The 12,858-nt window shown below is 39.3% G+C and overlaps 1 protein-coding gene across 1 annotated transcript in view; it reads right to left on the reverse strand.

Moving 5' to 3' along the window:
- The window catches only part of eif4e3 (eukaryotic translation initiation factor 4E family member 3), a 54,528-nt gene that overhangs the window by 21,531 nt on the left and 20,139 nt on the right, over positions 1-12,858 (reverse strand). Inside the window, exon 2 of the mRNA XM_033036713.1 lies at positions 4,065-4,137. Coding sequence (XP_032892604.1) covers positions 4,065-4,137 — 73 coding nt within the window. The remainder of the gene's footprint in view (positions 1-4,064; positions 4,138-12,858) is intronic.

Below are 12,858 nucleotides of genomic sequence, written 5' to 3' on the forward strand. Positions count from 1 at the left end.
ATTTTGTGCCTTCCACCACAGTGATGAATGCTGTGGTGGATGTTTGTGTTAGTTTTATTGTGGTTGTGTGTTCTTTATTATTGTATCGCTGCAGACAACCCAAATTTCCACCAGCCTGGCTGTGTGGCAATAAATTATATCTAATCTAATCTAATCTCTAGCCTTTGTTCACCAACCTGTCAATCAAAACAAATACCTATAAAGAAAACCCCATAATACATAGTGGAATACGAATTTGGAAACAAATAAAAAAAGATTTAAAATTGAATAATATACCACTCTGCCTTCCCATTGTAAATAATCCTTTATTCAAATCATCCTTTATGGACAAAGGTTTCACACAATGGAAAAATTATGGAATCAAAAATATAGGACATCTTTATGGGAAAGGTACTTTTCTTTCATTTCAAGTTACAACAGAATTATGGACTGCACTCAAATAATTTCTTCAGATATCTACAAATTAGAGATTATGTTAAATCTAATACACAAGTCTACAGGAATAGGGAATCAGAAATTCTTGATGAATGTCTGAACAAGCATCCTAATACTGAAAAACTAATAGCTTATATTTATAACACCCTACTAAATAACGAGGTACCACCGACCGAACCATATAGATACAAATGGGAAAATGAAATAGGTCATCCTATCACGAAAGATATGTGGGACGAAAGTTTACAACAAATACATCAATGTTCATTAAATGCCAGACACACTTTAATACAATTCAAGGTCTTACATAGACTACACTTCTCTAAAATAAAACTAAATATAATCTTCCCACAAATCTCTCCTATTTGTGATAAATGTCTACATTTAGAGGCTAATTTAACACATACGTTTGCAAACTGTATAAAACTTAAACATTTCTGGACTGATATTTTTGAAATAACTTCAGAAGTTATTAATACAAAACTGGACCCAGACACAAACTTAATAATACTTGGAATATCAGAACAAAGCTTAACACTCACAACAAACCAAAGAAATTTCCTCAATTACAGTATAATAACCGGAAAAAATTTAATATTAAAATTTTGGAAAGGCCATACAACCCCCACAATTAAAATGTGGATTACGGAAATGTCGGAGACCCTATACTTAGAAAGAATTAGACTTGTCTTAATGGACAAACAAGATCTTTTCCATAAAATTTGGGCTCCATTCATTAACTATCTGAAGGGATAGATTGGCACAGCACGAGGACCCAGCTGAAACTTGAACTCAGGAATAGATGAAAAACTATACTTTATAACCTACGAACCTATCTCCATTGATGTATTACAGGTAACCCATTCCACCTCCCTTGTTTTTCTGTTGTGTTTTTTTATGCTTTCTTTTTTATTTGTAACTTTCTACCCTTTCTTTTTCCCTCTTTCTATAAAAAATAAAAACACTAGAAGCAGAAGTAATTGATAATGGAAAATTTTAATAATGTATGCCTGATGTATATGAAAAGTTTTTTTACTATAATATGTAACTACATTTTATAATATGTCTACTTCTAATAAATAAATAAAAAAATAAAATAAAAAAAAACAAATACCTTGCCTGTATTCACCCATCACTTGCCAGGCTTTGTCCCGCCCCCATCTCCACCCCTTTCATCTCATTTACATCTTTCCTTCCCCCACTACAATCAGTCTGAAGAAGGATCCTGACCCAAAATGTGCCTTTCAATATCCTACGGAGATCCTGTCTGACCAACTGAGGTACTCCAACATTTAAGTTTTCTCTACCTACATTTAAGAATTACCAGACTTGCTTTCAACTACTTCAATTCATTTAATGCCTTCTGATTACCTTGAAGGTGACAAATTATCTTTTAATATTAAAAAATGATTTTACATTCCTAATTAAATATCCCTCTTTTCCTTGCAAGCTTTATTTTGTTAAGTCTTTCCTCAGCTCTACTTTAATTTCTATATTGAGGCACTATTAATTGTTAATATAGCTTTGTTTTTCCTCCGGGTATATTTGTCATATAGTCGACATTAAGGTTTTAATTGACTTTGTCAATTTTACTCAATGAATTCCATTTTAAGCCATATCCTATTACAATTCTCAACACCATTTGCTCCATGTTCATATGCAGCTGCCACCTTTGTTTCAATCTGGCTTTTAAATAGGTGTGCTGAAAATTTTATAACATAAACCTGTATGGTGCTCAAGAGGCAGTGACTTACGATCATTTGCAGTTAATTACAAGCGCAGTTGGCAAGTGAAGACTAAGCATTTTTCTACTGAGGATTGGAGACAAGGGAAAAAGAACAAAAGTGGCACCAAAATGTACGTTTAAAAAGGGATGTTGAAACAACATGCAAGGTTCAATTAACTAACCAAGTCCCAAATGACTCATCTGCTATTTATGTAGTTAACTCTGTATTTCATTCAGTTGTGCTTTTGTTTTTTTTATAATAAAACCTGAAAGACTCATGTAAAGTTGGTCCTTCAGAGATGCAGTAAGGTTCTAAATATGCCTTGGAGTGTAGGAAGGAACTAGAGATGCTGGTTTACACCGAAGATAGACACAAAATTCTAGAACAACTCAGCGGGTCAGGCAGCATCTCAGGAGAAAAGGAATAGGTGATGTTTCAGGTTGAGATCCAATGCCAGTTGAGCATGCATTGTTCTGACCTTTCAAATTCACTGCCCAAAAAGACATACAGTGAATGATGAACCATCACAACAATGGAGAGAGCAGAATCACATCTCAGCAGATGAAAAAATTTGACAGCAGCCACCAAACACAGCACGATGGGTCTTTGCTGCATCTAATCCAACAGTAGCATTGTACAGTAAACCCTCATTTCAAGGGACATCGTTCTAAAGGATTTTGGTTATATCAGACAATGTCATCCCCAGCTAGCACTGTCTCCCTGGCCGCTTACAGTGCTAGGGTGCTCTCCCATCTCCTCTTGGTGCTCCGGATTCCTCGCATAGCCCAAAGATGCGTTGGTTAGTAACTTAATTAGCCTCTGGGAAATTTCCCCTTGTGTGAAGGGAATGGATGAGAATGTGGGATAACATAGAACTATGATGAACGAGTGGTCGATGGTTGGTGTTTTCATATGTATCGTTAAACAAAATAAATCCTAGAGCTTGGCATTGGACCAGGAGACTCAGTTATAGCCGAATCAAGTAGTCAAGTAAAGTGTTTAATCAGCACACGGAGCAACAAAGGAACAATGATATGAACATGCAATATACAGATAAATAAAATAATCAAAAAAATCTGTAAATTAATTACTGTAACATCAGTTGAAAAAAGTTCATAATGTAATTGACGATAGAAGTTCATAGTTGCTGCGATTAGTAATGTGTAGTGTACAACAGCTTGTTGGTTGCTAGGAAGAAGCTGTTCCTGAACCTGATGGTCAAGGTTTTCAGGCTCATTCTTCCCGACAGTGAGTGCAATAAGAGTGGAACCAGGGTGATGTGGGTCTTTGATGATATTGGCTGCCTTTGAGGCAATATTTTTGATATATTTACAACTACAAAATGTTTCTATGAAAAAGGAAGATTAGCAGAGTAACAATCTGTTAACGCGGCCGCGACACGCACAAAGCGTTAATGGCCGCGGGACAATTGCCAATGCCCGCCGGGGGCTTTGACTCTGACATCGGGAGGGGAATGGGGAGTGTAGGGGAGAGATAAGTTTTTTTGCCTTCCTTCACAGCGAGGAGGAGATGCGCTGTGATGGATGTCTGTGTAAATTGTGTTGTGTCTTGGGTCTTTTCTTCTTGTGTGTATGACTGCAGAAACAACATTTCATTTGAGCCTCTATGAGGTTCAAGTGACAAATAAATTGTTTTGTGTATTGTGTGATCTAATAAACTCCCAAATATTTCACTACAGAAAATAGAAACATGGACAAAACTACATACAAGTCTGTGCTACAATGACAATCTATTAAACCTCTCCATGTGAGATGCACATCCTACTCTCAATTTGTTGTACTGATGCTTAACTTTCAAAAGCTGCATTGAGTAATGCAAGATCTTGTTTATGACTACCTTTGAATTCCTGCAGTATTAGCAGTTAATTAGTTTTCTCCTCACCTGTACAGTTTGCACAGTATAAATTTTCTTCAGGTTAGACGCGCATTCTGCCGCAGTAGTTCCAGGGACCGACCTGAAAACAAAAGTAAAATTAATTTCAGAGCAAAATTATATTACAGGGTATTCAATTGTATTGCAATGAACAGGAGATTGGTACTGTTAGGTGATTGGTAGGGCCATGAAAACTGCTGTGTTTAATTTAGTTTAGAGATACAGCGCAGAAACAGGCCTTTCGATCCACCGAGTCTGCACCGACCAGCGATCCCCACATTAACGCTATTCGACACACACACTAGGGACAATTCACAGTGCCCTCCATAATGTTTGGGACAAAGACCCATCATTTATATACTTGCCACTGTACTCCACAATTTGAGATAAGTAACAGAAAAAAAAATCACATTTAGTTAAAGTGCACATTGTCAGATTTTATTAAAGGGTATTTTTATACATTTTGGTTTCACCATGTAGAAATTACAGCTGTGTTTATACATAGTCCCCCCATTTCAGGGCACCATAATGATTGAGACACATGGCTTCACAGGTGTGTGTAATTGCCTTAATCCAGGTATAAGATATATCTGTCATCAGCTGTGGAGGTCTTCCTTGGCCTGCCAGTCCCTTTGCACCTAGTCTTTCCTGCAGTCTTTCTATCACCTTTGGAAACTTTTTTTGCTGTTTATCAACATGAGGACCAAAGTTGTGCCAATAAAAGTAAAATAAGCCATTATGAGACTGAGAAACAAGAATTAAACTGTTATGCTGTCATTGGTTACAAACGCTGTCTGACAAGAGCTAAGGGCATTACCAGAGCCCCCACACACCCACAATATGGACTGTTTACACTGCTGAACTCTGGGAGGAGGTACCGCAGCATGAAGAGCGGGACAACCAGGTTCTGCAACAGCTTCATCCCCCAGGCCATAAGACTATTGAACTCACAATCAAACCGAGGCTAGAACTTTCTTATACATTGCCACTTTTAAAAACTTTCCTACATATCTATTTTACAGAACTATGCACATGAAGCACTTTTTATGGACACACTAAGCACTTTTACTGGTCGCCTGATATAAATGTTATATTCTGCTGCTACTTTGAAGAGTCAATGCAACGAAATTTCGTTCAATGTGCACTGTGTCTATGTGTATATCTGAATGACAATTAAAGTTATTATCAATTATCAATGCCCCTGTCCCACTTAGGAAACCTGAACGGAAACCTCTGGAGACTTTGTGCCCCACCCAAGGTTTCCGTGCTGTCCCCGGAGGTTGCAGGTAGTGGTAGGGAGACTGACAAAAACCTCCGGGAACTGCACGGAAACCTTGGGTGGGGTGCCAAGTCTCCAGAGGTTTCCGTTCAGGTTTCCCAAGTGTGACAGGGGCATTAGAGACATCTAACCTTAGGCTTACCTTTAGCTAAACCTTAGGCTTACCAAAATCAACTGTTTGGAACATCATTAAGAAGAAAGAGAGCACTGGTGAGCTTACTAATCGCAAAGGGACTGGCAGGCCAAGGAAGACCTCCACAGCTGATGACAGAAGAATTCTCTCTATAATTAAGAAAAATCCTCAAACACCTGTCCGACAGATCACAAATATTCTTCAGGTGTGGATTTGTCAATGACCACTGTCAGCAGAAGACTTCATGAACAGAAATACAGAGGCTACACTGCAAGATGCAAACCACTGGTTAGCCGCAAACATTCTATGCCAGGGTACAGTTTGCCAAGAAGTACTTAAAAGAGCAACCCACAGTTCTGGAAAAAGGTCTTGTGGACAGATGAGACAAAGATTAACTTATATCAGAGTGATGGCAAGAGTAAAGAATGGAGGAGAGAAGGAACTGCCTAAGATCCAAAGCATACCAGCTCATCTGGGAAACACAGTGGTGGGGGTGTTATGGCCTGGGCATGTATGGCTGCTGAAGGTACTGGCTCACTTACCTTCATTGATGATACAACTGCTGATGGTAGTAGCATAATGAATTCTGAAATGTATAGATACATCCTATCTGCTCAAGTTCAAACAAATGCCTCAAAACTCATTGGCTGGCGGTTCATTCTACAGAAATACAATGATCCCAAAAACAGAGTTTTTCAAGGCTGAAAAATGGTCAATTCTTGAGTGGCCAAGTCAATCATCCGATCTGAACCCAATTGAGCACGCCTTTTATAAGCTGAAGAGAAATCTGAAGGGGACTAGCCCCCAAAACAAGCATAGGCTAAAGATGGCTGCAATACAGGCCTGGCAGACCATCACCAGAGAAGACACCCAGCAACTGGTGATGTCCATGAATCGCAGACTTCAAGCAGTCATTGCATGCAAAGGATATGCAACAAAATACTAAACATGACTACATTCATTTACATGACATTGCTGTGTCCCAAGCATTATGGTGCCCTTGAAATAGGGGGGACTATGTATGATTTTTTTCTATTACAAATCTCAAATTGTGGAGTACAGAGGCAAATAAATAAATGATGGGTCTTAACCCCAAAAATTATGGAGGGCACTGTATAAGAGATGCAGTGCGAGTAACTGAAATGCAGCCTAATTCCTACTCACTAAATAATATGAAAACGTCAGAGATTGGGAGAATGCTTGTGTTTAAAAAAAAACCATGCAAAGCCTATTTCACTGGCCTATTAATGTGACCAATATCAGACAAAATGCTAAAAAAAAAGTTAGAATTTAGTTGAAGAGACTGTCAAGGAGACAGCATAATTTATACAATACGCAATCTTCTAACGCAAGAGGCCATTTTAGTCCGTCAAACAATTGTTGGCTCTCTGAATGACCCCATTCCTTTCCTTATTTCCTTGCAACTTATTCTCTCACACATATCCTTCTACAAATTTTCTATCACCACCCACCACCAAGGGTAATCTAAAGCAGCCAGTCTTTGGCATGAAAACAGAACAGCTTGAGAAACCTGGTTTCTCACTAAGACATACACAATTCTTCCTGGTAACATCGACATGATATCGCTGACAGCAAAATAATGGATGTCTGTATCTCTAGATATATATTTGTCAAAGATCCTTTGGAACGGTGCTGCACAAGAATTAATCATGCGGAATTGACGGTAACCTGCTGTGTTGGACTAAGAATTGTCTGAATATCTGAAGCTTAAAGTTGTCAATTGATTTGGATCTTCTTGCCAGAGTGTCTCATGGGGATGAGTACTGGAACCTTTAATGTTGCCACCTTCACTGATGCTAAAGAACGTGATCTGCAAATTTGCACCCGATACAGATCTATCTGTGAATGACAGTAGTGTAAAGGAGGACGGCACTAAAACATATAATGGTACCGCACAGGAACAGATCCTACAGCCCACAGTGTCTGTGTCGAACATGATAACACATTAGCACTAAAAATAGTCAGATGATTTCAGCATTCCAGATATCAGGTTGGTGTATCACGATCTGTAAAGATAACAAGATAAATGGTTTGGGTAGGGACATTCCACTTTACAAATGTGTCCCTTAGGTCTCCACCTTGGTCCTCAGCCAAGATTACATCAAACTTTCCTCAAAAAGGTGATGGTTTTGTTTGTTGGACATCAATCTTGGCCCTACAATACCAGGGCAGGAGTTGATCAGCACATTTCCCCCAGGCCAACCATTCTTCTAAACACCCCATCCCCTCAAACAGACACACAAGCACATAAGGTCAGCAGTTAGAAATAATTCCAGGTGATCTCAAGTTCATTCCATGACTGAATGTTATGCAGCTTAGACCACATTTAGGCATGCACCAAGTGGAATTAATATTTTCAACACACAAGTGCCAGGTAATGAACATCTCCAACAAGAACATAAAACACCCATTAACAATTAACAGCATTAATAACACCAAGAGCCCGTTCTTCTGCACTGAACCCTTCCTCCTGCTCGCCACCTCCACCCTGCCCCGGTCAACATCCTGGGGTCACAACTGAACAGGAACTTAACGAGAGTTACTTCAACTAAAAGAGCAGATCGGAGGTTGGGCTACAGTAGGGCATGATTTTACTTCACAAACCGTTTCCACCAAGTACAAGGCACAATTGGGAAAACAAAAATACTCTCCTCTTGCCTCAATGACCACAAACCCCTCAGTACTCAAGTTGGATACGATCTAAAGTATAGCAACTTGTCCGATGGTCACTCCAGTCACTACAATTAATATAAATCCATCTAGCTTCCAGGACTCAAACTCAAGACTCATCTGCAGTGTTAGTGCAAAAAAAAAAAACAGCATTCTAACAACCTGCTAGCTTCTTCAAAAGCAGCTTCTATTATTTTTTACAATCTTTCCAATGAGATTCACGAACATACCACTAAAATAAAGTTCCCCTGTAAAACATATGCCATCCGACCTGAAATGATTTGACATTCTCTTTTGTCACTGGGTCTAAATTTTGGAACATGCTATCCAACAGTACATGTAGTGGTTCAATGTCATCTCAACTTCAATGATGATTTATTAACATAAATGGAATAGAGATCCAAATACTTTCAAAATAAATTAATTAGTGTTGTATACACCTGTAGTCATCTACAGGCATACTCTTTTCTTTAGAATAAGTTTGAGCTATTGAGCTATCCAGATGAAAACAAACACATTTAATGTACAGAGATGAATTGACACTAGATGGCACCAAACCTCTTCTGATGAGCACAATTAGAATTTATCTATACACTAATTTCATGCAATAAGTTTGATCTAGGATTCAATACAAGCTGTATTCAATACCAAGCCTGTAAGGAAGAACATTTAAGAACTGAAACATGGCAAATAAACAAAGTTCAATTAAGTGCCAGTTCATCTGTCTTTATACTTAAGCATTTCTCCTTTCATGTTCAATTATTACAGAAGGGAGAATATAATACAAGCAGGGAGGACTACACATGAGAACTTTGATCTGCTTATTCTGAGTGAGGAATGCAGTATATTTGATCTGCAATAATCTTTGTCTATCTCCATTTGATTGTTGAGTAGATTTTTCTAATTAAACATTCTGATGATTCAGGACACACACACACACACACACATATATATATATATATATATATATATATATGTGTGTGTGTGTGTCCTGAATCACCAGAATGTTTAATTAGAAAAATCTACTCAACAATCAAATGTATATACATATACATATATATATATACATATATATATATACATATATATATATATAAATAATCACATCTTTAAAGGTACCCCAAGGGTTTCACAACAAAACATAAAAGCTAAATCTTTGTTGTTTTAGCAGCAAAGTCCAACACAGTGCAATGAAACAAATAATAATCTAATTGTAGTATAAATTAAGTCATAGACCAGGAGAACTCTTAGTATTCTCAGAATCAATATCACCTGGAAGGTTTATTTCCAACCAAGAAGAAGTTTCTCAAATATGACACCTCTGACAATTTAGTCAGGAGGCTGATGGACTATCACTATCACCTAAATTCACTATCACCTATATTCAGCAATGGGGCCCATCTAGGAAAGGGATGCTACCAAAAATGTGCTTATCTATCTACTGTTAACCTGGGATGAATGAATTTAGAAGCATATAATAATCTTATTGAAGACTGTTCCCAATGAGTTGTTAAAATACTTAGATATCCAACTGCAATCAAAGGTTAGATGGAATTCTGGAATTAGATGTAATTAGATATTCAAAAAAAAATAAAATATCAAATACAAACAAAAACTGGAAATCACAGCTGCCTTGCAGTTGTGGAACATGACCAACATTTCTTTGCCTTTTCCTAATTGTCCTTTGGTTGTTTTCCTGAACAGCAGTAATCATTGTAAGGTGCTTCTAGTGCTGCTTGAAGAGGAAGCTGCAAGATTTTGAACCGAGGCAGTACAGCTTTGTTAATATTTCCAAGTCAGAATGTGTCGAATGTGGCGGAGATCTCAGATGGTGGCATTCCAATGCAGCTGTCTCTGTTGTCTTTCTACGCAGAAGTTACAGGTTCAGCATGTGTGGTCAGTGACAGGCTTCAGAGATCACACAGAGTAAACCACAAAATTCATTTGGTGCCAAACGGGCTGCTTTGGCCTCGTTCGTGCCGAGCTTTAAGTTAGTTTGAGCTGCACATATTCAGGCAATTAGAATGTGTTCTGTCACATTTATTCATGCCTTTTAGACAGTGGAAAGGTTTTAGAGAGTTGGTAAGCCATTTACTATTCAACTTGACTTCACAAATTTAAAGCCAGGATTCTATTGAATTATTTTAAATGGGAAATGTTTGAAGATGCAAAAATTATGGACATGGAAAATTCATGCATGATATGGGAAAATTGCCCAGGTGGACACCTTCATACAGTACAAGATTAAGTGGGACCCGTTGGGTCCAAGTCACAGGGAGGCCTGATCCCTCAATGCAACCCATTCCCCAATACAATATTCCACCACTCACCAACCTGTTCCCCCAATGCAACCCGTTCCCCCAAACCAATATTCCACCACTCATTCTTTAACTGCGCAGACGGGCTCATTTCCCCATATCCCCCAGCACTCCCCCCCCCCCCTCATCTTTATGAGTGGGATGGGAGGAGGGGAGGCGGGTGTGCGGTGGGAGGGGAGAAGGGGAGTGTGTGGACAGGGGGGTGGAGGTGGGGGGTGTGGAGGTGGGGGTGTGGGGTAGGCGGGTGTGGGGTGGTAGGGGAGGTGTGTATGCGTTGCATCTCTTGTTGTGTTCTTCAGGCGGGGGCTGGTGGGAGCATCCTGCACCCGGGTGAGGGGAACGGCTTCAGACGGGGCCTGTGGAAACAACACTGCCATGGCCTACCGCTATAGGACCCCCTCCCCCACCGCAGGAGAGGGGGCGTGGGGAAGGGGGTCGTGGAGGAGGTGGGCACGTGGGGGAGGGGAGGCGTGGGGGAGGGGTGTGTGGGCGGGGTAGAGTGATGGTTGGCTGTGAGGGGGGGGGGGGGCTGAGGGGTTGTGGTCGCTGTAGACGCAGCTCACAATCAGCTTTTGGCCTCACTCAACGGCTCCCGGTTCGGCTCTGGCTTCACTCAGCAGTTTCCGGTTCCAATCAACGGCTCCCGGCTCATCATGCTGGTCCCCGCAGAAGCAGCCCGCACGCTGCTCACTCCGCGCACCCCGCTCTCGCTCAACACTCTGCTCACTCAGCTTTATTCTCCTCGCCGCCGGTGATTGACAGCGGGTGCCGGAAGGGGCAATTTTTACAATTTTTAAACCTTCATAACTTTTGGACTATTCCACCGATTGGAACAAAACATAGAAAATGAAATATGAAACTGTAAAGATAACATTTCAAAATACATTGGTTTGAGGGGATGACAATTGTAAAAACATCAGACACAAGAACAAAAGTATATTGTTTGATATCATTCTTCATCCTGAATTGTAAATATATAATTTAAATTTCCAAACTACTGACAAGCCCAGAAGCTGATCTTATCAAGCACTGTACTAATTATGATTTGGTAATATTAAAGACTGGCTGGGAAATTGCATTAAACAAAACAGTAGAAGGGTTGCAACATCCCACCCAAATTGGCCAAAGCAAGCGATTAATCTCTTACTACATTAATCATAGGACTGCCCCCTTTTTTTGATGTTTCAGCACTGATATCGTGGCTGAAGTTTTAAGTTATTAGAATGTAATCTTATGTCATGTCTATTAATTTAATTAGTCTTCAATTTTGTTATTTTATTATTTGTGCCTATTACTTTAATTGGAAGTACCCTCTTAACATTTGTATGCACAGCTGCTTTCTGAGAGACCTTGGTTATTATTATGCATGTCTCTTTAACTAGGTACGTTTTTCCTCACCAGAATCGAACTATAACAGAGAGTGGAGTCAAAGCAATGGAAGAGATGCAGGATTTTAGAAGACTAGAACAGGATAATTTGCTGCTACCCAGGATAAGAGCATTTAAATAAATTTTCAATCAAACTGTTAACTTCTATTTAAATAATTGCATGCATGATCTTTTACCAGCTGAAAAATACAAGCCACCTTGTACTATAAAGAGCCAAAGATTCCAACATATTTCTAAAGAATATCGCTTCATTTGTTTTCACATTAAGCTCCATACCATGTTTGCCTATTTCACCATCCTGTCCATGCCATTCTAAAGCCTGCAATTATCCTAGTTTTTCCACTCGCCTGAGTTTTGAAAGATTTGCAAACTGCTACTTTAACTCTAGTCTGAGTGTTCTATAAAGCAATTAGTAAGCAATCTAAAACTGAACAAGGGAATGGAGGGTTATGGTATGAGTGCAGGCAGGTGGGACTAAGGGAAAAAAGTTGTTCGGCACGGACTTGTAGGGCCGAGATGGCCTGTTTCCGTGCTGTAATTGTTATATGGTTATATGGTTATATGGTTATAAGGGGCCAAACCACAGACAACCACATCCCTTTCTGCAGTCAACATTTCAGGTCTGTGACCTTTTTCAGAACTGAGAGATACAAGTTTGTTTTCAGTCAGAGAGAAGGTGAGGTTGGACGTGTAGACCAAAGGTTTTTTCTCTGATCAGGTGAGTTAAAATGAAATTATTAGATTTGCAGACTTAAAACGATGTTTGTTGCTCTCTCCAAAAATGTTGCCTGGCTGATTTTCCAGCATTTTTTGTTCAAATATTTAAAATGTAGTCACACTTTCAGACAATATGTTGAAGATCACAACTAATTGCTACTTATACACAAGATTTTCGTCGTTACTTGAGATTATTTTTGTCAATCACTGTAAATCATTTCTTTGATCCACTAGCCCGCCACTAGTGGGAACAGTTTCTATTTATCCTGTGTTAATC

The sequence above is a fragment of the Amblyraja radiata genome, chromosome 18, assembly GCF_010909765.2.
Source record: "Amblyraja radiata isolate CabotCenter1 chromosome 18, sAmbRad1.1.pri, whole genome shotgun sequence".
Taxonomy (NCBI): domain Eukaryota; kingdom Metazoa; phylum Chordata; class Chondrichthyes; order Rajiformes; family Rajidae; genus Amblyraja; species Amblyraja radiata.